At 38.5% G+C, this 27,431-nt stretch overlaps 1 protein-coding gene across 2 annotated transcripts in view; it reads left to right on the forward strand.

Moving 5' to 3' along the window:
• Window positions 1-27,431, forward strand: part of GPAT3 (glycerol-3-phosphate acyltransferase 3) — a 67,178-nt gene that overhangs the window by 15,719 nt on the left and 24,028 nt on the right. For both annotated transcript variants that reach the window (XM_025887470.2, XM_025887469.2), the window contains exons 4-5: window positions 23,066-23,336; window positions 27,068-27,142. In XM_025887470.2, the coding sequence (XP_025743255.1) occupies window positions 23,066-23,336; window positions 27,068-27,142 (346 nt within the window). The remainder of the gene's footprint in view (window positions 1-23,065; window positions 23,337-27,067; window positions 27,143-27,431) is intronic.

The raw sequence follows: 27,431 nt of genomic DNA on the forward strand, positions 1-27,431 counted from the left end.
CTAGGAAGCTCATAACATTTTCAATTTCAAATCATCAGCAGAACTTTTAAAGAAATCACTCTATTGAGAATATTTAGGATTGTAATAAAAGATATTCTACATCAATGCCAAACATTAAGGTTGACATTTTAATTGATTTAGTGGCTCATTTGACAATGAAGTTTTACAGATGTTTCTCTATTGTGGGATTTCTTGTTTAATCAAATTAGTCATGTCCAAGTCAACAAAGTTAATGTGGGCTGTCAGCCAAGAAATGGGTCAACAGTATAGTGAATGAGATGTTAAAATGTTAGTTGTTAGGGCGCCTGGGAGGCTCAGTGGGTTAAGCGTCTGCCTTCAGCTCAGGTCATGATCTCAGGGTCTTGGGATCGAGCCCCACATCAGGCTCCTTGCTCGGTGGAGAGCCTGCTTCTCCCTCTCCCTCTGCCCCTCCCCCCTCCACTCATGTTCTCTCTTGCCTCTCTGCACACTGTCTCTCAAATAAATTAAAAAAATCTTTAAAAAAAATAACGTTAGTTGTTAAAATGAAACTCTGCCTATTAATTATAAATGCCTCTTAGTTTCTCTGCAGTGTTGACTGACAGCTGATTACAATGTCTCTTCTTCCACTCCGTTTATGCTTCAAAATAGGTATAAACACATGGTTAATTTCATGATTAGTTTTTATATCTGGGATTAAAATCTTCCTCTTTTATAATCAACATTGCTTATTTTGTAAGTTCCTGGGGAACTACTGGGGTATAGAATGATGAAAAAGGGAGTTGATTTTCTCATTTGCTTTCCTCAGGAGAACAAGTACACCTCCAGTACTTCTAGTTCAGTACTTCTCTTTTTTTTTTTTTTTAAGGATTTTATTTATTTATTTGACAGAGAGAGCACAAGCAGGGCGAATGGCAGACAGAGGGAGAGGGAAAAGCAGGCTCCCCGCTGAGCAGGGAGCCCGATGTGGGGCTTGATCCCAGCACCCTGGGATCATGACCCAAGCCAAAGGCAGACGCTTAATGACTGAGCCACCCAGGCGCCCCAAGTACTTCTCATCTTGATAACTGAGAGACACTAACAGAAAAGTATTCAAAATTTAAAAAGGGGCAAATTATTCTATTACAGATACATAAACCATGTAGAGAATAGGAAAATTGAATGTACCTTTATTTCAGTAAAGCTTTTGATTGTATCCTATTCCAAATAACAGGTCAACAAATCCACTCTGTTACCCCTCCCACAACCCTGGCAGACATCACTGGGTAATGAGTCCTTGCTCTGAACCACGGTTAGCGTCCTTAACACAAACCTGCAGACAACTTCTCACTGCTGACTGCTTTGGAGTCGGTCTTCCTGATGAAAGCTTGTCACCACTCTTGTTCTGGAGAATAGATAGAGTTTCTCACACTGTGTACCAAAGGATCACTAACTAGAAGGAGGAGAATCTTTTGAGTAATTGGGTTTTTGGCATAGATTTGGTTGTATTGTTTGGGGTTGTACTGATGACCGATGTAATTGGAAGTGCCGTATGGAAGTGCCGTATCATTGACCGAATGCTCTTAGCTGCGTTTTAAATAACCTAGGAAATGGAATAGAATTTAAAGTAATCTTGATTGTTTTGATGAATGAGCTATCAGAGAGAGGGGTGACATTCAAGATCCTTTACCCAAGGAGGATGCTTTGGAATGGGATAGAAAAGCCAGGCTTGGGGTGCCTGGGTGGCTCAGTCGGTTTAGTGTCTGCCTTCAGCTTAGGTCATGGTATCAGGGTCCTGGGAACGAGCCCCGCATTGGGCTCCCTGCTCAGCGGGGAGCCTGCTTCTCCCTCTCCCTCTGCCACTCCCCCTGCTTGTGCTCTCTCTCTCTTTCTCTCAAATAAATAAATAAAATATCTATAAAAAAGAAAGAGAGAAAGAAACAAAGAAAGAGAAAGAAAGATACGTGGTAGGAAAAGGCTTGCCACTTCAGAAGGCAGTTTTAGACCATCAGGCATGGAAAGCCAGGGCGAGCACAGAAACTACAATGATGCTGCAGTTCATGGCAGAACCAGCATGTTGAACTTCACTGAACTCCACAGTGATGAGCCACTCACAGTCACTGATCCTGGTCTCTGCATGAAAAATGCTTACCGAGTGTTTTCTGTGTACCTGCGTCATATGCTGAACTATGCCCTCAGGCAACCCTTGGCCCACTTAAGGAGATATCACCAATCTCCACACATCCCTGTGACAATCGGAAGCTAGCTGGTGCTGATGGTATTGAATGTCACACAAATAAATATAATTAACTTGAGGAAGAAAGTTCATAACCATAGCATGACAAGATATCATCCTGGATGGGGGACATCAGAGAGGATGTTTTGGTGGACGTGTTAGTGTTGAACTGGTCATGTAGAGGTGGCTTGGGATTAACTGAGGTGACAGAGCTTTCTAAACTTGGGGAATGAGGGAATAGCTTGCATAGCAGTGGGAATGAACTTAGTTCGTAGAAGGGAACAAACATGGAAATAAGGTTGGCTAAGAGGGTGACATTAGATATGAAGGGCTCAAATGCAAAGTGGTTTAGATGTGATGTCAAGGCACAGAGAATCCCAGGTTTACTGTTTATTATTAAGGATAGTAAAGAGGAAATTTTGAAGCTTGCAAAAAGGATGACTGTAGTGGCCAACCAGACCTGTGAAGGTTGATGACTGAATTTGGAAGAAAACCAAGGGATGATTCATGTGACAGTTGGTTAATTATTAGGAGGAAGAAGCCATCCCTCTTTCTCTCCATATCCATAAAAGATGGAACAAAAAGACTGGCTTACGTTAAAGTAAAATGTTATGTGTAAGAAAGAGCTCCTTAGCAAAAAATGATCATAAAACTGGGTCAGGATACTAGGTAGATTTCTCAGAAAAGTTTTACACATAGAGTGGACAGTTGAGAATTTGGGGAAAGGCATGGATTATATAACAAAACTCTTTTTAGTTGTTAGCAGTGCCTTGTCATCTTGGTTGTAATAAATTCCATATACAAATTTTAAGTTTTTCAGTTTTTAATCTGTCTTTCGGTAGTATTTGTCTCTGTAGCATTGTTATCTGTTTGTGGGCCACTGGCTCCATAAGCAGAGAAAGCAAGAAAGTTCTTCATCAGTTCTTTATTCTGCCAACAAGTAGCAGCACCCTTTAAGCCCTCTACACCTTTTCTCCCCTCTCTAGGGGGTTTTATAATGGCATTTCCCAATCTTCTCTGTTTTCTTGCTGAAGCTCTTGGGGCAGGATAAGTTTTTGAATGAAGAAGAAGGTGAGGGGCCAAGGTGCCAAAGCATGGTTGGTGCCCAGAAGGCTGGGGAGATGGGTGGCTGATAGTGGTGGTTCTGTTGAGGATTGGCTCTTGGGGCTCAGGGAAAGGAGACAGCCTGTTGGACTTGTGATTAGACAGAGTCCTTTTCTTGGGTTGGAGTAGGAGGAAGCTACAGTATTACATCTGTAACGTGAATTAACATGTAACATGACTCTGTGACCTAGTGATGTCTGCATACCCTGGGGATGTGCAAAACCCTTAGGACCTTCTCTTGGTGTGCCAACCTCAGTAGTTTGAAAGCTCTCCTCTGTACCTCCTTACTGACTTTTCTAGGTCAGGGGCCTGGTGTTCCTGCTTCTCTTCCTCAGAGTTCTGTTTCCCTCAAAGCTCGGGCTGGCTAGGGAAGGACATTAATTCCCTGGAGTCCTACTTTGTTGTCTGAAGGTTCCTCGGAATAAAACCCATAGAGCCCTTATGTCTTCTGTAACTTCTGGGGACACCTGGTGAACAAAAGGAAAGACTGGTGCGTGGTCTGTTTTTCTGTTAGGGTCGCAGAGCCTTCACCCTGTCTTGCCTCAGTGTTTCTGGAATCGATGGGCCTTCCCTCTGTGCTTCTATGGTGTTGTGTGCTGGGCTGCCCGCACTTGTGCATTTCACAGGGAAACAGAGTGGACCAGAAAGCCCGAGTGTGGTAAGGTTTTTGTTTAGGTTGGTATCTGTAAGTGTATCATGCAAATATATCACTTCCTCTTCCTGCCTCTGCAATGATGTTGGTACAAATCTACTCAAAGAAATGAACATCCTCATTTTCAGTGACTCATGTGTTCACGACAGCGAGTTTATTTGCCTGTCACTGGCCAATCCACATGACTTCTCCACAACAGATCTCAAGTATGTGATGCCAGCAGGCATGATGAAATCCCAGCGTGTGATGGTGTTCAGCCTCTGATGCTCATCTGATGTTATATACAACGAGCCTGTGCCTAAGATCGCTAGTCGGTAGAGAAGCATGTGTATTGGGGTACATATTCAAGGAGAGAGAAAGGCAAGCATTCTGTGATCAACAAAAAGAACTAAAGTCCTTTTTTTCTTAAGGGAAGCCATTGCCTTCCATAGGATAAGCCACCCCTTGTGTCCTTTAGTATAAGCTTGTTTTAGGAAGTTAGAAATGACATTTCATTTCAAATGACATTAAATGACTTTCATGAGTCATGAAATGACATATAACTTTTTTTTTTTTTTGGTCTTTGCTTATAAACAATTAAGACAATGCCTGCATCATGTAATGGGTGGAGTTGGTGGTTCATGGGCTCAAAGAAAACAGAAAAAAGGGGAAAATGGAGTTCTGCTGATGTGAAGAATTTTGAATGATTTTAGGAACGGGGTATCAGGTGGAAGAAATTGTAACCAAAAGCAGGAGGGTAAGAGAGCCCAGGAAACACTAGGGGCCCAAGGACCAGTTTAGTTTGGCTGGGGCTAGAATGAGTGAAAATGAATTGGAGGTAGGAGTTGAGATTGGATAGATATTTAGGTTTAAGTCCTAAAAGGCCCTAAATGCCAGGCTAAGAAATTACTTCCTTAGGTGAGGGGATCTCAGAGTTTTGGGAAGATGAATCTGGTAGCTTTGCAGAAGTGGGATTAGACAGGAAGAGGGAGAGGGAATTGGAGAAAGGAGAGACAGTAGATGGCAAGCCATTCCGGAAGGTAATGGGACTTTGATTTGCAAATATTGAACCACCCTTGTATTCCAGGCATAAATCCCACTTGATCCTGGTGAATGACTTTTTTGAATGTATTGTTGGATTCGGTCTCCTACTGTTTTGTTGAAGATTTTAGGATCTCTGTTCATCAGAGATACTGGCCTGTAGTTCTCTCTTTTTGTGGTGTCTTTATCTGGTTTTGGTATCAGGGTGATGCTGGCCTCATAGAAAGAATTCAGTAGTTTTCGTTCCTCTTCTATGTTTTGAATAGTTTGAGAAGAATGGGTATTAACTCTTCTTTAAATGTTTGGTAGAATTCACCTATGAAGCTGTCTGGTCCTGGACTTCTGTTTGTTAGGACATTTTTGAATACCAATTCAATTTCATTGTTGGTAATTGTTTTGTTCCAGTTTTCTATTTCTTCCTGTTTCAGTTTTGGTAGTTTATATGTTTCTAGGAATTTATCCATTTCCTCTAGGTTGTTCTATTTGTTGGCATATAATTCTTGATAATATTCTCTTGCAATCTTTTGTATTTCTGTGGTGTTGGTTTTATTTTTCCACTTTCATTTGTGATTTTATTTAAGTCCCCCCCTTTTTATTGATGAGTCTGGCTAGATGTTGTATCAATTTTTAAAAAGATTTATTTATTTATTTGAGTGAGAGAGAGAGAGAGCAAGCAGGGGGAGAGGCAAAGGGAGAGGGAGAGAAAGAATCTCAAGCAGGCTCCACATCCAGTGCAGAGCTCGACACAGGGCTCAATCTCACGACCTGAGATCATGACTTGAGCTGAAATCAAGAGTTGGACTCTTAACAGACTTAGCCACCCAGGCGCCCCTAGGTGTTTATCAATTTTGTTGATCTTTTCAGAGAACCAGCTCCTGGTTTCATTGATCTGTTCTACTGGTTTTTTTTTTAATTCCAATTTCATTTATTTAAATGAAAATAATCTTTATTATTTCCTTCCTTCTGCTGGTTTTGAGTTTTGTTTGTTCTTTTTCTAGCTCCTTTAGGTGTAAGGTTAGGTTGTTTATTTGAGATTTTTCTTGCTTCTTGAGGTAGGCCTGTGTTGCTATAAACTTCCCTCTTAGAACCACTTTGCTGCATCCCAAGGTGTTGAACCATTGTGCTTTCATTTTCATTTGTTTCCATGTACTTTTTTTTTTTAAGATTTTATTTATTTGACAGAGAGAGAGACAGCGAGAGAGGGAACATAAGCAGGAGGAGTGGGAGAGGGAGAAGCAGGCCTCCTGCCGAGCAGGGAGCCCGATGTGGGGCTCGATCCCAGGACCCTGGGACCATGACCTGAGCCGAAGGCAGATGCTTAACGACTGAGCCACCCAGGTGTCCCTCCATGTACTTTTTTATTTCTTCTTTTATTTCCTAGTTGACCCATTCATTGTTTAGTAACATGTATTTAACCTCCATGTATTTGTGGTCTTTCCAGATTTTTTCTTGTGGTTGACTTCTAGTTTAGTAGCGTTGTGGTCAGAAAGGATGCATCATATGACTTCGATCGTTTTACGTTTGTTGAGGTTTGTTTTGTGGCCGAATATGTGATATATTCTGGAGAATATTCCATGTACACTTGAAAAGAATGTGTATTCTGCTGTATTAGGATGGAATGTTCTGAATATATCTGTTAAGTCCATCCAGTCCAGTGTGTCATTCAAAGCTATTTTTTCCTTGTTGATTTTCTGTTTGGATGATCTGGCCATTGATGTAAGTGGGGTGTTAAAGTCCCCTACTATTTTTGTATAACTATTGATTCGGTGCTTTATGTTTGTTTTTAACTGTTTTATGTATTTGGGTCCTCCCATGTTGGGTGCATAAATAATCACAGTTGTTACATCTTGTTGGATTATCTGCTTTATTATCATGTGGTGTCCTTCTTTGTCTCTTGTTACAGTCTTTTAAATATGAATATTGCTACCTGAGCTTTCTTTTGACATCCATTTGCATGATAAATCTTTCTACAGGTCATGGGGCCTTGCACAAGAGCAGTGGGTTGGTGGAGAGATGGAATGACTTGGCAGCCATATAAAGTGTGAGCCTTGGGGAAGAAGTCAGGCTATGGGTGCACATTTGGGAGTTATTTATGGAAGGTGAAAGTTGAAATGGTGGATTTAGTGAACTCACAGAGTGAAAGACATTTACAAACACTAGAGAAAAATTCATAGGAAAGGGACAGGAAAAGATAAATGGACGAGACAAGAATCAACCAGGGAAGAAAATAAGAGCAGAGGGAATGAAAACTGAGGGAAGAGAGAATTCTAACTTTATATTTTCTCTCTCCTCATTCCTCTGCTCACCGATACTCTTTTGTGCTATATTTTTCTCCCAAGAATAAGAGATGTCCTCTACCAACTCCTTTTCAGAAATAAAATCTTTGAATGCCTTCTCTGTAAACTGCTTTTCCATGAGTTACACACATGAGGTAGGGGATTATCAGAGACTTCTAAAGCTAACCTAGAAAATAAGTATTTTGGGGTAAGATTTGAAATGCAAGGGTGACACTGGGGTTATACAGAAAGTGGTTATAGTCAAGTTTCACTTTGTTTTGTCTTTACAATTTTGAGGACACGCTGAGCCATCAGACTGATGTGATTCTGGGACAGCTAGCAGATGAACACACAGGATATGTGTCTGCAAGTTCTTGTGGCAATGTTTTAAATTTGGGTTTATACATCTTTAAAAAATATTTTAATTTTTTTGCATAAGTAATACATTCACATTGTACAGAAATCATAGTAATTTAAAAACATGTGCTTTGATAAGTATAGCTTCCACCCATTGCTTTCTACCTCTACTCCCTGTTAGTTTCTTATGGATTGTTGCAGTGTTTCTTCATGCTATTGCAAACATCTATTATAATACAAATGTTTGTGATTTTTTGACTTACTAATACCAAAGACGACATACAGTAAACACTGTTCTGAGCCTTGTGTTTTCCCCCTATATCCTGTTGTCCTTTCCATTTATTACTTAGAAATTTTCTTCTTTTTTAACAAGAAATTTCATTATATGAGTGCGAATCGCTCTTTTTAACTGTAGTTCTAGACCACTGATTCTTTTATTCTGGTGTTTTTGTCCAGATGGCTTTCCAGTTGTGGAAAACCCAGTTAAAAAGTTCATCTCGGGCGCCTGGGTGGCTCAGTTGGTTAAGCGACTGCCTTCGGCTCAGGTCATGATCCTGGAGTCCCGGGATCGAGTCCCACATCGGGCTTCCTCCTCAGTGGGGAGTCTGCTTCTCCCTCTGACCCTCTTCCCTCTCGTGCTTTCTATCTCTCATTCTCTCTCTCTCTCAAATAAATAAATAAAATCTTTAAAAAAAAAAAGTTCCTCTCTATGCAACTGATTTGTAGTGCATCCTTAATTTCCTATATTTGTTTGGATCTATTTCTGTACTTTCTATTTTGTTCCGTATGTTTACTTATCTTCTTATGTACCATCATGTTGTTTTAATTATTGTTTAATAGTTTAATAGATTTAATAGATTGTTTTAATATCCAGTAGGGATTATTGTCCTCATTGCTTTCCCTTCACAGGATCTTCCTGTTTATTCCTGCTTGCTTCTTTTTCCATACAATCTTGAGATACAGCTTGTCCATGATCCAGAGGAAATGCAACTATTTTTATTGGACTTGTATGAGATGTATAAATTTTCTGAGGGCAGCTTGACATTATCTATGTTCAGTAAGACTCTACAAGGACATTATGTCTTTCCATTTGTCTAGGTGTTCTTTCATATCCCTCAGGGATGTTTTAAAGTTTTTCTCAGATGAGTTTTTCATATTTCCTCTTAAATTTATATTTCTGGTTGCTATTGTAACTGGAGTGGCTTCTTTCATCATATCTTCTGATTGTTGTTTGTATATTGAAAAGCTTTTGATTTTATTTTTTTTGTTCATTCATTCATTCCAAATTTTTATTTAAATTTTAGCTAGTTAACGTACAGTGCAATATTAGTTTCAGGTGTAGAATTTAGTGATTCATCATTTACATACACCACCCAGTGCTCATCTCTTTAAGTGTCCTCCTTAATACCCATCACCTAATTAGCCCATCTACCCCACCTCCCCTCTGGTAACCATAAGTTTGTTCTCTGTAGTTAAGAGTCTGTTTCTTGGTTTGCCTCTCATTTTTCCTACTATGTTCATTGGTTTTGTTTCTTAAATTCCATATATGAATGAAATCATATGGTGTTTGTCTTTCTCTAACTGACTTATTTCACTTAGCATAATGCTCTCTAGCTCTCTCCATGTCCTTGCAAATGGCAAGCTTTCATTCTTTTTTATGGCTGAGTAATATTCTATTATGTATATATACACATCTTCTTTATCCATTCATCAGTCGGTGGACATTTGGGCTCTTTCCATAGTTTGGCTATTGTTGATAATGCTGCTATAACATTGGGGTGCACGTACCCATTCAAATCTGTATTTTTATATCCTTTGGGTAAATACCTAGTAGTGCAATTGCTGTATCATAGGGTAGTTCTATTTTAAACTTTTTGAGGGACCTCCATACGGTTTTCCAGAGTGGCTGCACCAGCTTGCATTCCCACCAACAGTGTAAGTTCTCCTTTCTTTGCATCCTTGCCAACATATGTCATTTTCTGACTTGTTAATTTTAGCCATTCTGACAAGTGTGAGGTGGTATCTCATCAGGGTTTTGATTCATATTTCCCTGATGATGAGTGATGTTGAGCATCTTTTCATGTGCCTATTGGCCATCTGGATGTCTTCTTTGGAAAAATTCCTGTGCGTGTTTTCTGCCTATTTCTTTACTGGATTATTTGTTTTTTTGGGGTGTTGAGTTTGATAAGTTCTTTATAGATTTTGGATAGTAACCCTTTACCAGATATGTCATTTGCAAATATATTCTCCCATTCCATAAGTTACCTTTTAGTTTTTTTTTTTTTTTAAGATTTTATTTATTTGACAGAGTGAGAGCACAAGCAGGGGGAGTGGCAGAGGGGTCCCTCTGAGCAGGGACCCTGATGTAGGGCTCGAATTCAGGACCCCGGGACCATGATCCCAGCTGAAGACAGACACCCAATCGACTGAGCCACCCAGGTGTCTCCTACCTTTTAGTTTTGTTGATTGTTTCCTTTGCTGTGCAGAAGCTTTTTATCTTGATGAAGTCCCAATAGTTCATTTTTGTATTTCTGTGGTTATTGTTATTTCTCTCTCTCGTTTGTGATTTTATTTGGGTCCTTCCTCTTTTCTTTTTGATTAGTCTGGCTAGGGGTTTATCAATTTTATTAATTTTTTCAAGGAATCAGCTCCTGGTTTCATTGATCTGTTCTATTGTTTTTTTTTTTTTTTAGTTTCCATATCATTTATCTCTGCTCTAATCTTTGTTATTTCCCTTCTTCCACTGGCTTTTGGCTTCATTTTTTTGTTCTTTTTCTAGCTCTTTTAGTGTAAGGTTAGGTTGTATATTTGAGATTTTTCTTACTTCTTGAAGAAGGCCTGTATTGTTATACTTCCCTCTTAGGACTGCCTTTGCTGCATCCTGAAGGTTCTGTTCTGTCATGTTTTCATTTTCATTTGCTTCCATGTATTTATTAATTTCTTCTTTAATTTCCTGGTTAACCCATTCATTTTTTAGTAGGATGTTCTTTAATTTATACATATTTATGGTCTTTCCAAATTTTTTCTTGTGGTTGACTTCTAGTTTCATAGCATCGTGGTTAGAGAATATGCGTGGCATGATCTCAGTCTTTTTGTACTCGTTGAGGCCTGATTTTTGACCCAGGATGTGATCTGTTCTGGAGAATGTGCCATGTGCACTTGAAAAGAATGTGTACTCTGCTGCTTTAGGGTGGAATGTTCTGAATATATCTGTTAGGTCCATCTGGCCAGTGTGTCATTCAAGGCTGGAAGGTTTTTGATTTTAGGAACATAGAAGGATATAAAGGTAAGAATTCTCATACCATAGATTTCTTTTTTCTTTCTTTTTTTTTTTCCAGATAAGTAATTATTTTAACTTCAAATAGTGATGGTTTAATGACTTCTTACTCAACTTAGTTTGTATTTTCTTTCTTTTCCAGCTTATACTTTCTTTCTTTCCCTTGTCCAATTGTGTTGGCTGCTGCTCCGGTCCAGTGCCGGATGCCGGTGGTGCTGGCTGCCATTGTGGCTGGGGACAGGCTGTGGGGCTTTCAGTGTCTTCCCAGTATGCCCCGTATGCCTTTGATCTAGCTCTCCAGCTTATGTTACGTATTTGTTGATTCTTGTTCTTTTAAATCAAGAATGAAAGTGGACTTTTTTGTGCTTCCTTCAGCATCTTTGGTGATGAATATATTTTCCCCCCCTTCGGTGTATGAGGGCAAATTCCATTAGTAGCTTCACAGTTGAGTCACCTTTGCATTTATGCACACACTAAACGTTGGCTGGTCATAATGTGGTGCTGGAACCTGTCTGCCAAAAGTGAGGGTAGATTTTGCAATTGGTCCTTGAGATGAGGGTATTAGCTACCTACTTACTTCCTTCTTCCCTTCCTCCCTTCCTTCTTCAATTTCAAGTTTTGATAGAATTTCTAGTAAAATGGTATGGGTCTGGTGCTTATGGGGGGGGTAAAATTTTTTTTACACCCCACACATTGTTTCATTTGTACAAATGAGTCTCTTTAGAGCATTCATCTCTTGGTGTTAGTATTAGCAAAGGTTTTTTAAGTGAAAAGCTACATTTTGCCATATTTTTATTAAAGTCATTCGTGTAGAACTTTGTGCAAAGTTGTTTCTTATGATTTTTATAATTTTCTGTTTATGTTATTTCTTCTTTGTAAATTCTTATTTTGTATTACATGGGGGCTTTCTCCTCTACCCCTATTTTGGTTTTATTAATTAGATTAATTGGTGGGGGTGTATCAGTGCTTAAAGCAAACTTTATTCCTTTCATGTAAAAAAATGAAATAAAATAAAAAAGTTGAATGTCACTCTTAAATGTGCCAACTGGGGAAACATTGCCAGGGGGAACATGAGTAGTTTCATAACTAATGCTTTTTTTTAAACTAGGCAATCATGATCGAGTACCTCTTAGGAAACCAAAGGAGATGCTAAGCCAGCATTTATTCTGAGCACATTTCACATATATGATAGGTCATAATAGTTGTGCTGATTTTGCCCCCTTTTCTTTTTATGGGCCTATCATATGGCCTATGATAATCTGGTTTTTCTAAAGCAGTTTTGCTGCTACAGGGACACGTGAAATTTCTATGTAGTGAAGTTTTTTTCATTTTGCTTGTATTCACATTTTAAAAATTTTTCTCTTCAATCTTCCACTTTCAAAATTAAAGAAACTTCAGACCTTAAAACAACAACCAAAAGATGACCTAGCCAACAGCAAGCCCCTAAGGAGTATATTGCTGATTCGATCATCAAATAGATAATATATTATCAATAGTAGGTGAAATTAAGCAGAAAGATGTTAATGTGTGTCCCTGAACTCCCAGTTTTCTAATACTTATTGGTCATAACGTGGTTCTCTCATCTTAAGTATTTCTCCTTTTTTTATAAAAAAAATTTTTTAAGAGTTTATTTACTTATTTGAGAGACAGACAGATAGCGAGAGAGAGAGAGCATGAGCAGAGAGGAGAGGGAGAAGCAGGCTACCTGTGAGCGGGGAACTGGACACGGGGCTCGACCCCAGGACCCCGAGATCAGGATCTGAGCCGAAGGCAGACGCTTAACTGACTGAGCCACCCAGGCACCCCAAGTATTTCTCCTTTTAAATCAATTTAATTTACAGGGTGAATGGTTTATCACAGATCTGTTGCTTGTAGCAACAAAATGACCATATGATTCAGAGGTGAGGGCAAATGCAAGTTTTGTGGGTGCCTGAAGCTTATACAATTTGGAGATTCTCTTTAGGTAAAAGAATATACAGAATTAGGTGTGGGACCTTGGAAGGAGCCATGCAGGTGAGGAGACCAAAGATGAACCTTATTGGCTTCATGGTCAATCTGTCTTTGGCTCAGTGACCTTGAACTCAAACCTAGAGTCATGGGTGAGGGTATAACAGGCTGTTGGGACCAAAAGAGATAGAAGCTGTTTCCAAAAAACCTTGGCAACATCAAGGGTGATTATCCTTTCTAAACCTTGACTGACCTGCAAGATACAGGGGGCAGCTGATTGTGCCTCGGGGAGGACTGGAAGAGCAAGGATACTGGCAGGACACATGTGTGTTGAAGTCATAAGAGTCATAAGTTGGACAGAAGAGCTTCCTCGGACAGCTTGGACCTGGGTGAACCATAGAACTGGGGAAGGAGCATCAAGTGGGCTGCTGCCCAGGCTGGTTTTTGGTGGGCTTATCATGGGAAGACACGGAGACCTAATCAGATGTGTTCCAGGCTCTAAAAGATTCCTGCCCTAGTTAAAAAAAAAAAAAGTGATGTGGGTTACAATTATCTGGGAAGGATGAGAAAGTGTCAGTCAGTTAATGACAAGTGCATATGCAGATTAATGATAAAAGGGGGCCATATAAAGGTTTTCCTACATCCAAGTTCGATTCCTTCCCTCAAAGGCAGGAGAGACACTAGTAAGAACTGTTACTCAGGGCTTTCTCTTTAGCAAGGTGAACTGGGGATGGACATGGAGTCGATGGGAAAAGTCTTACATATTTGGGGCTTGTCAAAAGGTAGGTGTTGGACAGAGTGATGTGGAATTTGAAGCTTTAGGATGTGAGGAAGCCATTAGTTTTGGAGTAACCGAGTTGGTTTCAAATCCTGGTTCTCTTCCTTATTGTCTTTGTGGCCCCGGGCAAGTTCCTCAACCCTACTGAATCTTAGTTTCCTCATCTGTAAAATGCGGGTAACAGACAAAACCTCATAGGATTCTGGGGATTATGTCAGTGTAGGTGTCAAGGGTTTAACACAGTCTGGCATCAGAAAACATTCAATAAATATAAGTTGTCTCCTAGTTTAGAATAGGAAATGTAAAAATATTTATGGGAAAAAAAGGTATGATTTCCTAGAACCTCTAATTGGGATTATAGCTACAAATTGTGGCAACTCTTAAACGTAACATTTTTCTGATTTTTAAAAAATTGGAGGCAAAATTAACATATATTAAAAGGCACAAATATCAAGTGTTCAGCTAGATATATTTTTGGGTACTTATAGACCTGTTGTTTGTTACAGTCCCTCTAAAGAACGCAGCCCAGATCTCAGAAGCTCTCTCAAACCCCTGCCCATATGTAGTGCTCATCCCTGGGACCCTGCTGGAACCTCTTGTCTGATTTCTGTCGTCTGTTAGTCTTTCCTATTTTTGATATTCACGTAAATGTACCTATTTTTTCACAAAGTAGCATATTTATGAGATTTCTCCATGTTGTTGCACGACTCAGTGAATTTTAATTGCTGTGGAATTCCTTTACTCAAATACATCATTTGTTTATTCCTTGTCATGTTGATCAACATTTGGGTTGTTTGCAGTTTTTAGCCGTGAGGAGTAAAGCTGCTATGATCACTGTTGTGAGCCTATTTGCTTGTTTTGCTAGAGGACATACCTCAAGGGGAATTGAAGGTCATAGGGTAAGCAAGTGTATGCTTAACTGTAGTAGAAACTGCTAACTGGTAATCCAAAATGGGTTGTACACCCAGAGCAATGTGTGAGTTCTGTCCACTTGCTGCCTCGCTTCTTCAACACTTGGCATTTGGGGTCTTTTTAATGATAGGCATTTTGGTGGGTACGTAGTAGTATCTCATTTCGGTTTTAAAAAAATAGCACTTTAAGTGCTTTTCTCTCACTATGTAATATAATACATACACTTTATCGAAAAAGGAGACAGAAAAAGTAGATGTATAAATAAGAACATTAAAAATCACCCATATGAAATCTTATTATACAGAAAAGACCTAGTTTTTTCCTTTTTTTTTTTTTAAGGATTTTATTTATTTGATAGAGACACAGCGAGAGAGGGAACACCAGCAGGGGGAGTGGGAGAGGGAGAAGCAGGCTTCCCGCAGAGCAGGGAGCCCGATGCAGGGCTCGATCCCAGGACCCCGGGATCATGACCTGAGCCAAAGGCAGAAGCTTAGACGCTTAAGGACTGAGCCACCCAGGCGCCCCGCCCCCTAATATTTTTTTTTTTTCTGAGTGTCATTAGGTTAGAAGTGTTTTTGAACTTAGGTATGTAATGACAAGGAAAAAGCATTGTGCTTATCTCCTTGAAACTACCCTGTGCTTCAGAACTAATTGTATTTCCTTATAGTTTTGTTTTTTATCCATTCATGTATATTTTTAAAAATGTAGTTGACATTCTTGTTCTTGATCTGGGATTGGGCCCTGACATCTGTGTTTTTTTATAGGTTCCAAAGATATTTCTGATACACAGCCGTGCTTGAGAGTTGTTGAGTTCAGCTCCTTTTCCCTCCTTTATATTTAGTGCCTGGCTCTCTCTCTATAGTGGCTGACTGACCGATTAAATGAATGAATGCCTTTGATTTAGATGAGGAAATTGATTTCCAGCTAAATTGACTTTTCAAATAAGTTTCGGAAATAGATTTTTAAAAATATAGCATTCATTTTTAAGAAGTAAAGAGAATAGTACAATTAAACTCCTTATACCCATCACCCAAATTCAACAAGAATTTACATCATCTATCCTTTTTTTCAGTTTTGCCTTTGTGGAAGTATTTTTTAATTAAAATTTTAATTACAGGGGCGCCTGGGTGGCTCAGTCCTTAAGCGTCTGCTGTTGGCTCAGGTCATGGTCCCAGGCTCCTGGGATTGGGCCTGCGTCGGGCTCCCTGCTCGGCGGGAAGCCTGCTTCTCCCTCTCCCACTCCCCCTGCTTGTGTTCCATCTTTGGCTGTGTCTCTCTCTGTCAAATAAATAAATAAAATCTTTAAAAAAAATTTTTAATTACAGACGCAGTATATGAGCAATATAGAAAATTAGAGAATACAGATAAGCGATCAGAAACACCATATTCTCACCTTAATGTGTATCCTTTTATGGAACCATTTTAAAACTAATCTTAGATAGTATGCCATTTTACCTTCAAGTACCTCAGTGTATACATCTCAAAAAACCGACTTTTGTTTTAAATATAACCCTGACACCATTGTTACACTTAACTAAGTTAATAACAATAAACTGGATTTTTAAAAAAGTACTTAGGAAGGTGAGCAGCGGTAATCAGGAACACAAAGGATTCACTGCGAAATAAGCATAGTCAAGTTGCTTAATTTACATGCCAGAAATTATGACTTGACTAATGGCCCAGGGACGTTTTTGCACATGATGTATTTAGAGCTTAGCCTTGCAGCATTACAGCTAAATTTTTGTGAACCAAGGAGACAAAAAGAGGGCTGGAAAGCTGTGCAGTTAGGTGACTATGTAGTTGATGGACTGACGGATGTATTAATCTGTGTGATGTTTGATCGACAAGAACAAGGACAGGGCCTGCTGGTCTGGGGCGTCCGTCCTAGGCCCTTAGTTGTGTGAATAGTGTGTAAAGACCTTTCAGTCTCTAACTACATCCAAGTGATTGCTTGAATGTGGGTCTGTTCCTCTGGAGCTTGACATTGAATATTTCTGTTCTTAAAGCCAGAAGCATTGGTCCACCTCCCCCACCCCCCCACCCCCCACCAACCCCATGCAGTTAATCTTTACACTACTTTGCCTTAGTCTCTTCTTTTATCACACTGATGGGTCAGGAAGGATTTTGGGGGCATGGTCAGGGTAGAATGTAGGCCTGGCTTTCTTGCCATGGACCAGAGCCCCTCAGAGGAGCTCCTCACACCAGGAAAAGGCCTTCACTACCAGTGGTTGGTTCCCCCACAGATAAACTCCTCTCTGCCCACTTGCTTAGGGGGGTATGAACTTTTTTTTTTTTTATAATGGAAGAAGTATTTAATCCTATAGTGGATAAATCACTGAAACGGGATTTACAGATACTGCCTCCTTTGTTTTTTTTTTTTTTAATTGTGGTAAGAGCACTGAACATGAGATTTATACTTTTAACAAATTTGTAAGTGCTTAATACAATATTGTTAAGTATAGGCAATATTGTACAGCGGATCGCAAGTAAAATTTTTTCAAAATTGAAACTTAACAGACACAGGCAAGAATGTAAAATTATAAATGTACAACTTAAGGATTTTCCCGAAGTGAACTTACTCATGTGCCTCTCATTTTGATCAAGAAATAGAACATTACCAATATCCCTGAAAATTCCCAAATACCCCCTCTAAGTCACTACAGGACAAGGAAGTGTATTTTTGTTAATTCCAAACCAGATTTAATCAAAAAATTTCTGGTAGAAACAGTGCTAAAGGAGATTTATATTTCATGTACTACTACTACTATAGGATCACCTATACTTTTGGGTTAGTTGCGCTTAATTCAATCAAAGTTTCCAGGAGAGCGTGTGTTTTGAACTCCGAGCTTCTGACTTTTGGAATATAGCCCATTGGCAGGTTAAGGATCAGCTCCTCTATATAAAGCCTATTGTATACACTTTTGGTCTGTAGTGGACCCTAATTTTCCCTAACTGCTGACGTAGAAAGCATGCTTTACACCTGGAGGATGGCAAAACTACTGTGATTTATAAATGGGCAGTCATGCCAAGAGTTCACTCAGCTAATTTAGAGTTAATTATATTTGAGATGGTTTTAACTTCAACCTCTATTTCTTTTAACAGGCTTTTCATATAAAATGGTATTATTTATGTACCATGACTCGCTAAAGGCATAGGGCACAGGGCAGCTTGTGTAATTAATCTCTCATATTAGAAAGAGAGAGTTTTTCTCATTTTATTTTCATCCAAGTATGGACCTTGTCGGGTTCACCAGAGCATTTGGTATAAGGACAAAGTTCAAATGTTTATGGCTTTACTGTTTTGAACCCGACTTATGAAATAAAAGGAAATGTTTCCTAGAGTCAGGGTTTTATCAATTTAAGAAATGTGGATCGCTCTGAAGGATCAGGACTAATTTGTTAGTGATAAAACTAGGTTTCCTTAATGACAATAAAAACTGATATCAAAACTGTGTCTGTGCCAGTTAAATCTGATCTGTATTTATATCTATATTTTGAGGACTTCTAGTCTACTTACGAACATTTCTTGATGCCAAAAGAAATATTGCCTCTTTTTCTTTCTAACGGTACTTTGATGCCTCATACATAGTGAGTGTTCCCTCTATGTTGACAGAATTAAATATTTTTTTTCTCTCAGAAGGTATGCCTAGGGTAAGTTGAATCAGTAGGTCTGACCCTCAGTAGTCAATATAATTAGGGAAGGAAGTAATATTATGTATTCAGTAGTGCTTCTTTTGACATCGAATTTTATAATAATACCCGTTTTCAGATTTTGTGTGCCTTATGAAAGAGCTTCTAAGCTGGTACCAGCTCTCTGACAATACAGATTTTCATTTTAGGAACAGTTGTCAGTTCCACGTAACCTTTTTTGTTCTTGTTATAACACATGTGTAGCCACTACTTAGTTTAATAAATAAAACTTTATAAAAACAATTAAAATCTTCTGTGTATCGCTCCCTGATTCCATTACCCTGTCAACCCCTGAAACTACTACTCTGCTTTTCATGTTTATTATTTTTGTGCATATTTTCATACTCTCCTTATACTTGTATGTATCCTTAAACAACACATAATATTTATTGTTTTGCATTAGTCAGGCTCTATAAAAACATCACGTTCCACATATCAATCATCCTGAGTTGTTTGTTCATGCTGACGTTTGCAAATTACCTAAGTTGGTAAATGTTCCAGTTAATTTCTTTTAGCTCTTGTGTAGTATACAGTGTATGTGTCCATCTCCTTTTTTATATGAGCTTCCTTTTGGTTTTTTTATTTATTTTTATGGAGGTATAATCACAACATATTAGTTTTAAGTGTACAACATAATAATTTGATATTTGTATATATTGCTATACACCCATTTATCTATTGTACCTTTAGGTTGCTATTGTAAGCAATGTCTACTTTTTCACAATTATATAAGAATTTTTAGAGTATAACAGAAAAGCTCTTTTTTAAGGTGGAATGGAGAAAAATACCATTTTAAAAGACAAATAGTGAGGCGCCTGGGTGGCTCAGTGGGTCAATCATCTGGCTTCTGCCCAGGTCATGATCTCAGGGTCCTGGGATCTCTCTGCTCAGTGGGGAGCTGCTTCTTCCTCTCTCTCGGCCCCTCCCCACCTGCTCCTGTGCTCTCTGTCTCTCAAAAGAGGAAATAAAATCTTATTAAGGAGGGCACGTATTGCATGGAGCACTGGGTGTTATATGCAAACAATGAATCATGGAACACTACATCAAAAACTAATGATGTACTGTATGGTGACTAACATAACATAAAAAAAGTCTTAAAAAAAAAGCACATAGCACCAATTTATTCAGGCAAGAAGCATCAAAGCTGCTAATACCACTGGGTGAAAATTTGAGGAGCAGGATATTTCCGTAGTCTCAAAGTATCTCTCCTTTATAGATACTTATAGGTAATAATTCTTCACTTACTAATCAAAAAGAGAAAAATAGTAACTTTACAGTGGAGAAACCTAGTAATAACTAACTACCTCAAACCAAGTGATCAAAGTTAAATGTCATCAATCATGAGACAAACAAATCACATGTTCCCAATGTGATGTACTGAGAAGGACACATCATTTATATAGTACTCCTGCCCAAAGTGTGCAACCTGCATCTCATCATGAGGAGACATCAGATTAACCCAAAGAGACATTTTACAAAATAAATGGTTTGTACTCTTAAAAAATGGCAATGTCTTTTTTATTATTTAAATTCAGTTAATTAACGCACAACATATTATTGGTTTAAAATGTCAGTGTCTTAAAAAAACAAAGAAAAGCTGAGGACCTTTTTCTGATGATTAGGAGACTACAGAGATGACATATAAGTATAATGTAAGATCCTTGGTTGAACCCTGGGCCGGAAAAAAATGATACGAAGGATATTACTGGGACTATTGTCAAAATTTGAATAAGGTCTGTACAATCAATGCTAGTTTTGCAGTAATGTCCACTTTTCCTGATTTTGACAATTTGACAATCACAATTTCATTGTGATTAAATAAGTAAAACCTCGTGTCTTGAGGAAATAAGTGCTGAAATATTTAGGGGCAAAGCGCACGATCTGTGATTTATTCTCAAGTGGTTCAGAAAAAAAGTATCATTTTATACATCCAGGGATAGAACAATAAAGCAAATGTGACAAAGTGTTGGCAATTCATGAATCTGGGTAAAGTGAACTCTCGTTGCAACTTTTCTGTATATTTGAAATTATTGAACAAAAATCTTCCTGAGCTATACGTGGAAGTAGAATTGCTGGGTCGCTGGCTATGAATATCTTTACATTTACTAGATGGTACCAAATTGTTTTCCAGTATGGTTATACTAATTACATTACAATTGGCCAAATTTTCACCAACACTTGATATGACTCAATTTAAAATTTCTGTCAGTCTTTATGGGTATGAAATAGTATCTCATTTTTTTTTTAAAGATTTTATTTATTTATAAAGAGACAGCGGGAGAGGGAACACAAGCAGGGGGAGTGGGAGAGGGAGAAGCAGGCTTCCCGCGGAGCAGGGAGCCCGAAGCGGGGCTTGATGCAGGGCTCGATCCCAGGACCCTGGGATCATGACCTGAGCCGAAGGCAGCCGCTTAACGACTGAGCCACCCAGGCGCCCCCTCATTGTTGTTTTTGTTTGTGTTTCTCTGCTGATAGTGAAGTTGAACATCTTTTTAAAATGTGTAGTCATTAAGGGGGGGGGCTTACTCTTTTTATGAATGGTTTGCCCTATAAATATTTTTTTACTTTTTTTTGTATGTCTTATTATATTCTGGAAATTAATCCTTCGTCAATTAGAGGCATTGAAGTTACCCACATACCTTTGAAAGAGGCTTAACAAAAATATAAAATTGAATCCTATTTTATTTGAGTTACACAGAATTAAGTAGGTCAGGGGGCAGAGAGAATATTACACATCAAGTGGGCAGGGGCTGGGGGCTGGCCCCTGTTTACAGATCTCTTCTCTCCTGGCCTAGTTAAAAAATGAGGCAACTTGAACTTGCATTCTTATCTCTCGCCCCTCTGGAAAAGGTTATTTTTAGAAGGGCTGTCTGCTGTCTCCAGTGTGTTTCATTCTGAGATTTGCCGAATAATTTGTTCTTCCCTCCCCTTCTAGACTTAAAAAACCAAAAAACCACAAAACCCTATATATTGCTAAATAACGAAACTCTTGCGCTGCTGAATATTGGCCAGTAATTGGATTGAGTAACCTGCTCTGAGGTATTACAGCTGTCCACAGAGCAAGAGGGTAATTCAGTAGTGACACTGTCTTGGTTCATCCTCTAATAGGAATCAAATCCTTTTCAGAGAGGGTGAGGAAAGGTTAAACCACTTAGACTTGATGACAGAAAAAGATAATCTAATCATTCAAGAGCTTATTTTATTGCTCTAATTCTTAAGATGATAAGGTATTAGATTTTCATGTTGGTAACAACAAACAAAAACTACCCCCAGAACCCAAAAGTGAAATCATGAAACTTGAGCCCTGTAAATAAACTAAAAATTTTCCCACCTCCTATTTTATAAAGGAGGACACCAAGTTAGGTGACTTTATCTCTTACGCATAATCTTAGAGCTGGTGGCTGTCCTAAACAGAACCTGATTTTGGACTCCAGGTCCTCTTGACTTTCTACTCCAGGGCATTATGCTGCTATTCCTTCCAAAAAAAAAAAAAATGTATTATTACCTCTCCTTCTATGGATGCACATACATGTTCTCCAGGGGATAGGTAATACAGCACTGTCACTCACAGCTGATTTCCTAGTAAACTGGAAAGTGAGAAAATCAAAGGGGATCTTCTTTCAGGGAATTTAATATCTTAATCTCCATCTCAAAAGGAAAGACTTTTCCAATTGAGGAAGTAAATTCCTTTGCGACAGGCCCCAGAGGGACGATTGGATAGTATGTCATTGTGTATATAACCACTCTTTATTTAAAGATCTTCTCATCTATGATTCTTTTTAGTAGTCAGAACTGGGTGGCATTGATCATTTTTTTCAATTTACAAAATTTATGCTATTTAAAATTCTTTGAATTATTTTCTTTATGGGAAGGACAATAACAGCGTAAAGAGGAAAATCTAATCGTATTTCCCAGATGACCACTTAATGTGGCCTCTTGACATTTTTTCTATGTATATCTATTTCATAAAGTTAAACTATAGTTTTAGATCCTGCCTTTTTTCACTTAACATTAAGGTATTTATTAACTACAGTATTTATTAGATGCATTGTATCTTGTCTGGATCGATCATAATGGAAAATGCTATAGTGAACATTCTTACCTACATTTCTGATGATTTTCTTATGATAGATTACTAAAATTGGAATTATTGAATCATCAACAAACCGATTTTTAGCCTCTTCATGCCAAAGGGATTTTGACAAACTTGCTACTAGTTCCACGTTCACACAAATTGAATGTGAAAATACTTATTTGTGTCATTGAACTTTATCATTAAACAAAAATGTTGCTGATTTGATGATGTAAATAGGCCAATCTTTGTCTAATTCATATTTCTTTGATTGCTAGTAAGAGGTTTTGGTCTATTAACTATTAATGTTTCTATGAATTCAGTTCATGACCTTGAGACTGATTTTCTTATTAAATCATTTTTACATATTAAAAAAAATCAGCCTTTTGCCATTTGTGGTAAATACCTTTTGCCATTTTGCTTGCTTTTGGCTTTATGGTTTTTATCAGGGGAAAACAGAAGGTTTTGTTTTTACGCAGTCTAGATCTATACTTGCAGAGAGTTTGTTCTGTAACTTCTTTCCCTAATGGTGTGTAAGGAGGCAATGCAACAAGAAAAGGGTTATTGAGGACCAAATTTCTTTGTAATGCATTAAAGTCATTGGGTAGAGGTCATTTTATGTAGACTGATTCCACCTCTTTCCCACTGCAGTTGCTTGTCTTTTATTTTTGAAATCTGCTTCACATTACCCATTAAATTTGTTGAACCATCTTCTGCACAAAGTTGCCCCATTGGTCAGTTCTTGTGTCCTATGGCATTTTCTCATGTCCTGATGCTTTCTTTTAAGGTATTATCCAAAGAGATGAATCACCCATGGAAAAAGGGCTCTCTGGTCTGCGAGGAAGGGACTTTGAGCTGTCTGACGTGTTTTATTTCTCCAAGAAGGGCTTGGAAGCCATTGTGGAAGATGAAGTGACCCAGAGGTTCTCCTCAGAGGAGCTTGTGTCATGGAATCTCCTCACAAGGACCAATATAAATTTCCAGTACATCAGTCTGCGACTCACCATGGTGTGGGTGCTGGGCGTCCTAGTACGCTACTGTGTCCTACTACCCCTGAGGTATGTCTCCTGCCCAGTAATTGATGGTATCCTTGGTTCAGCTTTCTTTTTAAATCATGTATGTAATGGTCTCACGAGAGTATTATGGCACTAATTTTGCCCCTTCCTACCTGCAAAACACTACCCCTTGTGACCTCCATACCAACATATCAAGTATCTATTCTCCTTTCACATTTTTTACCCCCAGTGAAGTTGTGTATTCAGAATGGAATATATGTCAGTCTGGATCCATGTTGTTCTTTCAGTCATAAATCATTTGTGGATAGATGGAAAAGGGAAGTTGGAAAAAAGAAAGGATTTACGGTTTTGCCTTCACCAGAGTGTCAACCAAACTGTAACTGCCTTTCCCTGCTGGTCTGTAGCAGTTCACAGTTGCACAGGAGAGAAAAAAATTACTGAGAATGGTTACCATCCGAGAGAGAGCCATCTGGAAGACAGAATTTGTCCCACCTAGTTCCATCATGGTTCACTTTTCTTATTAAAAGTTCGCCACTCTGGAAAACAGTATGGAGGTTCCTCAAAAAGTTGAAAATAGAGCTACCCGACGACCGAGCAATTGCACTACTGGGTGTTTACCCCAAAGATACAAATGTTGTGATCCGAAGGGGCACCTGCTCCCCAATGTTTGTAGTAGCAATGTCCACAATAGCCAAACAATGGAAAGAGCCTAGATGTCCATCAACAGAAGAATGGATAAAGAAGATGTGGTATATATCTACAATGGAATATTATGCAGCCATCAAAAAGAATGAAATCTTGCCATTTGCAATGACGTGGTTGAACTAGAGGGTATTATGCTAAGCGAAATAAGTCAGTCAGAGAAAGACAATTATCATATGATCTCACTGATATCAGGAATTTGAGAAACAAGACAGAGGATCATAGGGGAAGGGACGGAAAAATGAAACAAGATGAAACCGGAGAGGGAGACAAACCATGAGACTCTTAATCTCAGGAAACAAACAGGGTTACTGGAGTGGAGGGCGGTGGGAGGGATGGGGTGGCTGGGTGATGGACACTGGGGAGGGTATGTGCTATGGTGAGCGCTGTGAATTGTGTAAGACTGATGAATCACAGACCTGTACCCCTGAAACAAATAATACATTATACGTTAATTGAAAAAAAAAAGTTCGCCATCTGTGTCCCCTTCTGGTTCTGAGTTGGAATGCTGCCTGATGAGGAGGTACTTTCAAGTGCAGTTTACTGGAGCCACCATGGGGAACATAAGAGTAGCAGAGGTGATGCTGGGCAGTGGGGTGGAGCACTGGTGGCCAAGGTGTGTCCAGCATGGTGATGGCAGGTAGGAGGCATGTATACCAGTCACAATATTGCTGTTGATGGTCTTGCTTCACTTCCCTGGACATAGCCTTGGCACCCTCTCAATAGAACTGTCCAGGCAATTGAATTAGCCACCTCAAATTGGCACATGACTTGAAACCATTTGACCATCCCCAGGGGGGCCTATACTTGCCTCATTTAGGTTTATTACAAGTGAAGAGATTGCTTAAGTATAGGCAAAGGCATATTTCTAAGCTCTTTCTGTGTGTGTTTTTTTGTTTTTTTGTTTTTTTTGCCCATGTTGCCAGTTTGCTAGTCAGGGCATGGTATGTCTTTTGGGAATCATTTTAGCTGTGATAACAAAATGAAATTCAGGGTTTCACATATACTTTTGCTTGAACCTTAAGTCAGTGTTCCCCAACTGGGGGGGGCAGTTCATGTACTCTGAACGTGCGCAAGACTGTCCGTCGATATGCATGAAGGAAATATTTGAGCTTTTATTTATTAGACATTTCTAGGCTATTTATAATTAGAGCTTCCATTTATTCTGTTTTTATTCTTAAAAAAAATGCAACTTCAGTAAAGTTGACTATATAGATTAGCTCTTACATCTGCACTTGGCCCATGAGTCAGGCACTGTATCCAAGGCCACCTGAGGGAAGAGTGAGGATTTTTGCAAGACCGAGTGTTTGAGATGCTCTCGTTTGTCGGTTAGCTTTCACCTGTTGTGGGTGCCAGCAAATGGTGTTATGATTCTTTTATCTACTTAGATTAAACTAGTGCTCGTAATGCTCACAAACTAAAGAAGTAACATAGTAGATTCTTGCAAAGAAACCACAGATGTAGGAAAATCCAGTAATGTAAGCACCCAAGAAGAAGGCAATAGAAGAATTAAGACTCCTACTCTCAGTCCATCCTCTTTAGTGTGAAAGAATTGCTCCGTAAATGCTTTATAAGATGAGCCATTGCTACAAAGTGAACACTCAAAAAGCAGATCGTGCTAAAATTGATTATGTTGATGGTTGTACAACTTGGTGAATATGCCCCAAACCATTGCCTACTTTAAATGGGTAAATTGTATGATAGGTAAATTTTATCTCAGTAAAACTCCTAAAAAAAACAGACTGTGGCTGAAAACTTGTGACATCTATGAGAGCTCTCAGGTTGGCTCACTTAAACTGGAAACCAGAAGTTTCTGGCCTGTTAATCTAGCAAATAAAAACTTCCAATAGTTTTGATCCCATTGTTGAACATGTTCAAATGTAACCCCTTCTGATTTAGTGTGTTCGGAACAAATGATTCTCATTAAGACAAGGTAGGAAAATGTTTTAAAACTTTTGCATAATTGGTGGATGAGATTTAAACAGTGATTTAGTTATTGTTCTGTGGTTAGCATGAAAATATGGCATGGAAAGAAAACTGAATCTGGCCTTCAGATTGCTCTGTCACATGGTCTTAAACCAAGACTTTAACAAGGTTTTTGTTGTGGTTTTTTTTTTTAAGACTTTAATGAGGCTTAACACCTTAACAATGTGTTTATAAGGAAGCCCCATTTATTTTGAAAGATTTTAAATTTCAATTTCATCTTTTTGTGTAATTCTATGTACATTTCTGAAAATATTTTCTTTTTGAAGTGATTCGACACTTTCAAAAATGGAAAGTGTCTGTGGAATTAGAGGTATTGTCAGTCAACTTGTTACTAACTTCTGAGTTACCATGGACCTACAAAGGGACAACAGATTTGCATTAAAGGGTTTCTGCATGGTGCTATAATTTGGTGTTCTTATTATGAAAGAGCCTTTCTTGCTATTTGCTCTAAATTTTAAATTCCTTTGAGAAAAATTTGAATCGTACCTCCCCCTGTCATTAAAAAACCACAGGAAAACAAGTTATTTTTAGACCTTTGGAAGATAGTTACAATCATACTATGCCCACCAGTGTATCCTGGACAAAATAAGATAATTACTTTCAACCTGACATGAGTTCTTCATACAACCATAAACCTTTTTTCTTATATATACAAGAAGTTAATATGAGTATATTTAAAAATATTAAAATAATTCAGAAAAGCAAAAGGGCAAGTGTTTTAATTTATTCTTTTCACTAGCTTGTTTAACCCTTGGATGATTACATAGATTGAGTTTGATAGTTTTGTGAATAAATTTCCAGGCCTTCTCTGTGCATCTATAAACTAGTTATATGCTATTATTTCGAAAATGGTATCACACTCTACATGTTATTTTGAAATTTATTTTGCTTTTTTTTTTTCTCTCAAAATGTACCCAGGACCATTCTTCCATGTCCGAATCTATAGATTTACCCAATTCTTTTAATGGCAGCACCATATTCCATATTGTAGATAGAATAAAACTTATTTACGAACTTTTAGGTTATTTCCCTTTTCCCCTTACTGTGCGATTAACTTTTGCATTACCTTTTCTTTTCTCTTTCAGGGTCACCTTGGCTTTCATTGGGATCAGTTTGTTGGTTATAGGAACTACACTGGTTGGACAGCTGCCAGACAGCAGGTGAAATGTTCCCTTCCACTCAGCCATAAATAGGATTGTCACTTTTCTTAGATGTGTCCACAAGAAGAATATTTAATCCCTACATATTGCAGCAAATCTATGGCCTCGATACACTTACTAAAATTTGGCTTACTTCATATTCATAGTCTGTATTTGATTTGCCATCACACTTTCCTATATATGGTGAGAACTTGTTTTTCAAAGGGGAAATGAAGGAAAGAAAGAAAACGGACCGGGGGACTCACGGAAAGCAAGACAGTCTTTTTTTTTTTTTCCTGGTTTCTCTGTC

Source organism: Callorhinus ursinus, unplaced genomic scaffold (assembly GCF_003265705.2).
Source record: "Callorhinus ursinus isolate GAN/ISIS: 27379988/994484 unplaced genomic scaffold, GSC_fseal_2.0 scaffold4, whole genome shotgun sequence".
NCBI classification, from domain to species: domain Eukaryota; kingdom Metazoa; phylum Chordata; class Mammalia; order Carnivora; family Otariidae; genus Callorhinus; species Callorhinus ursinus.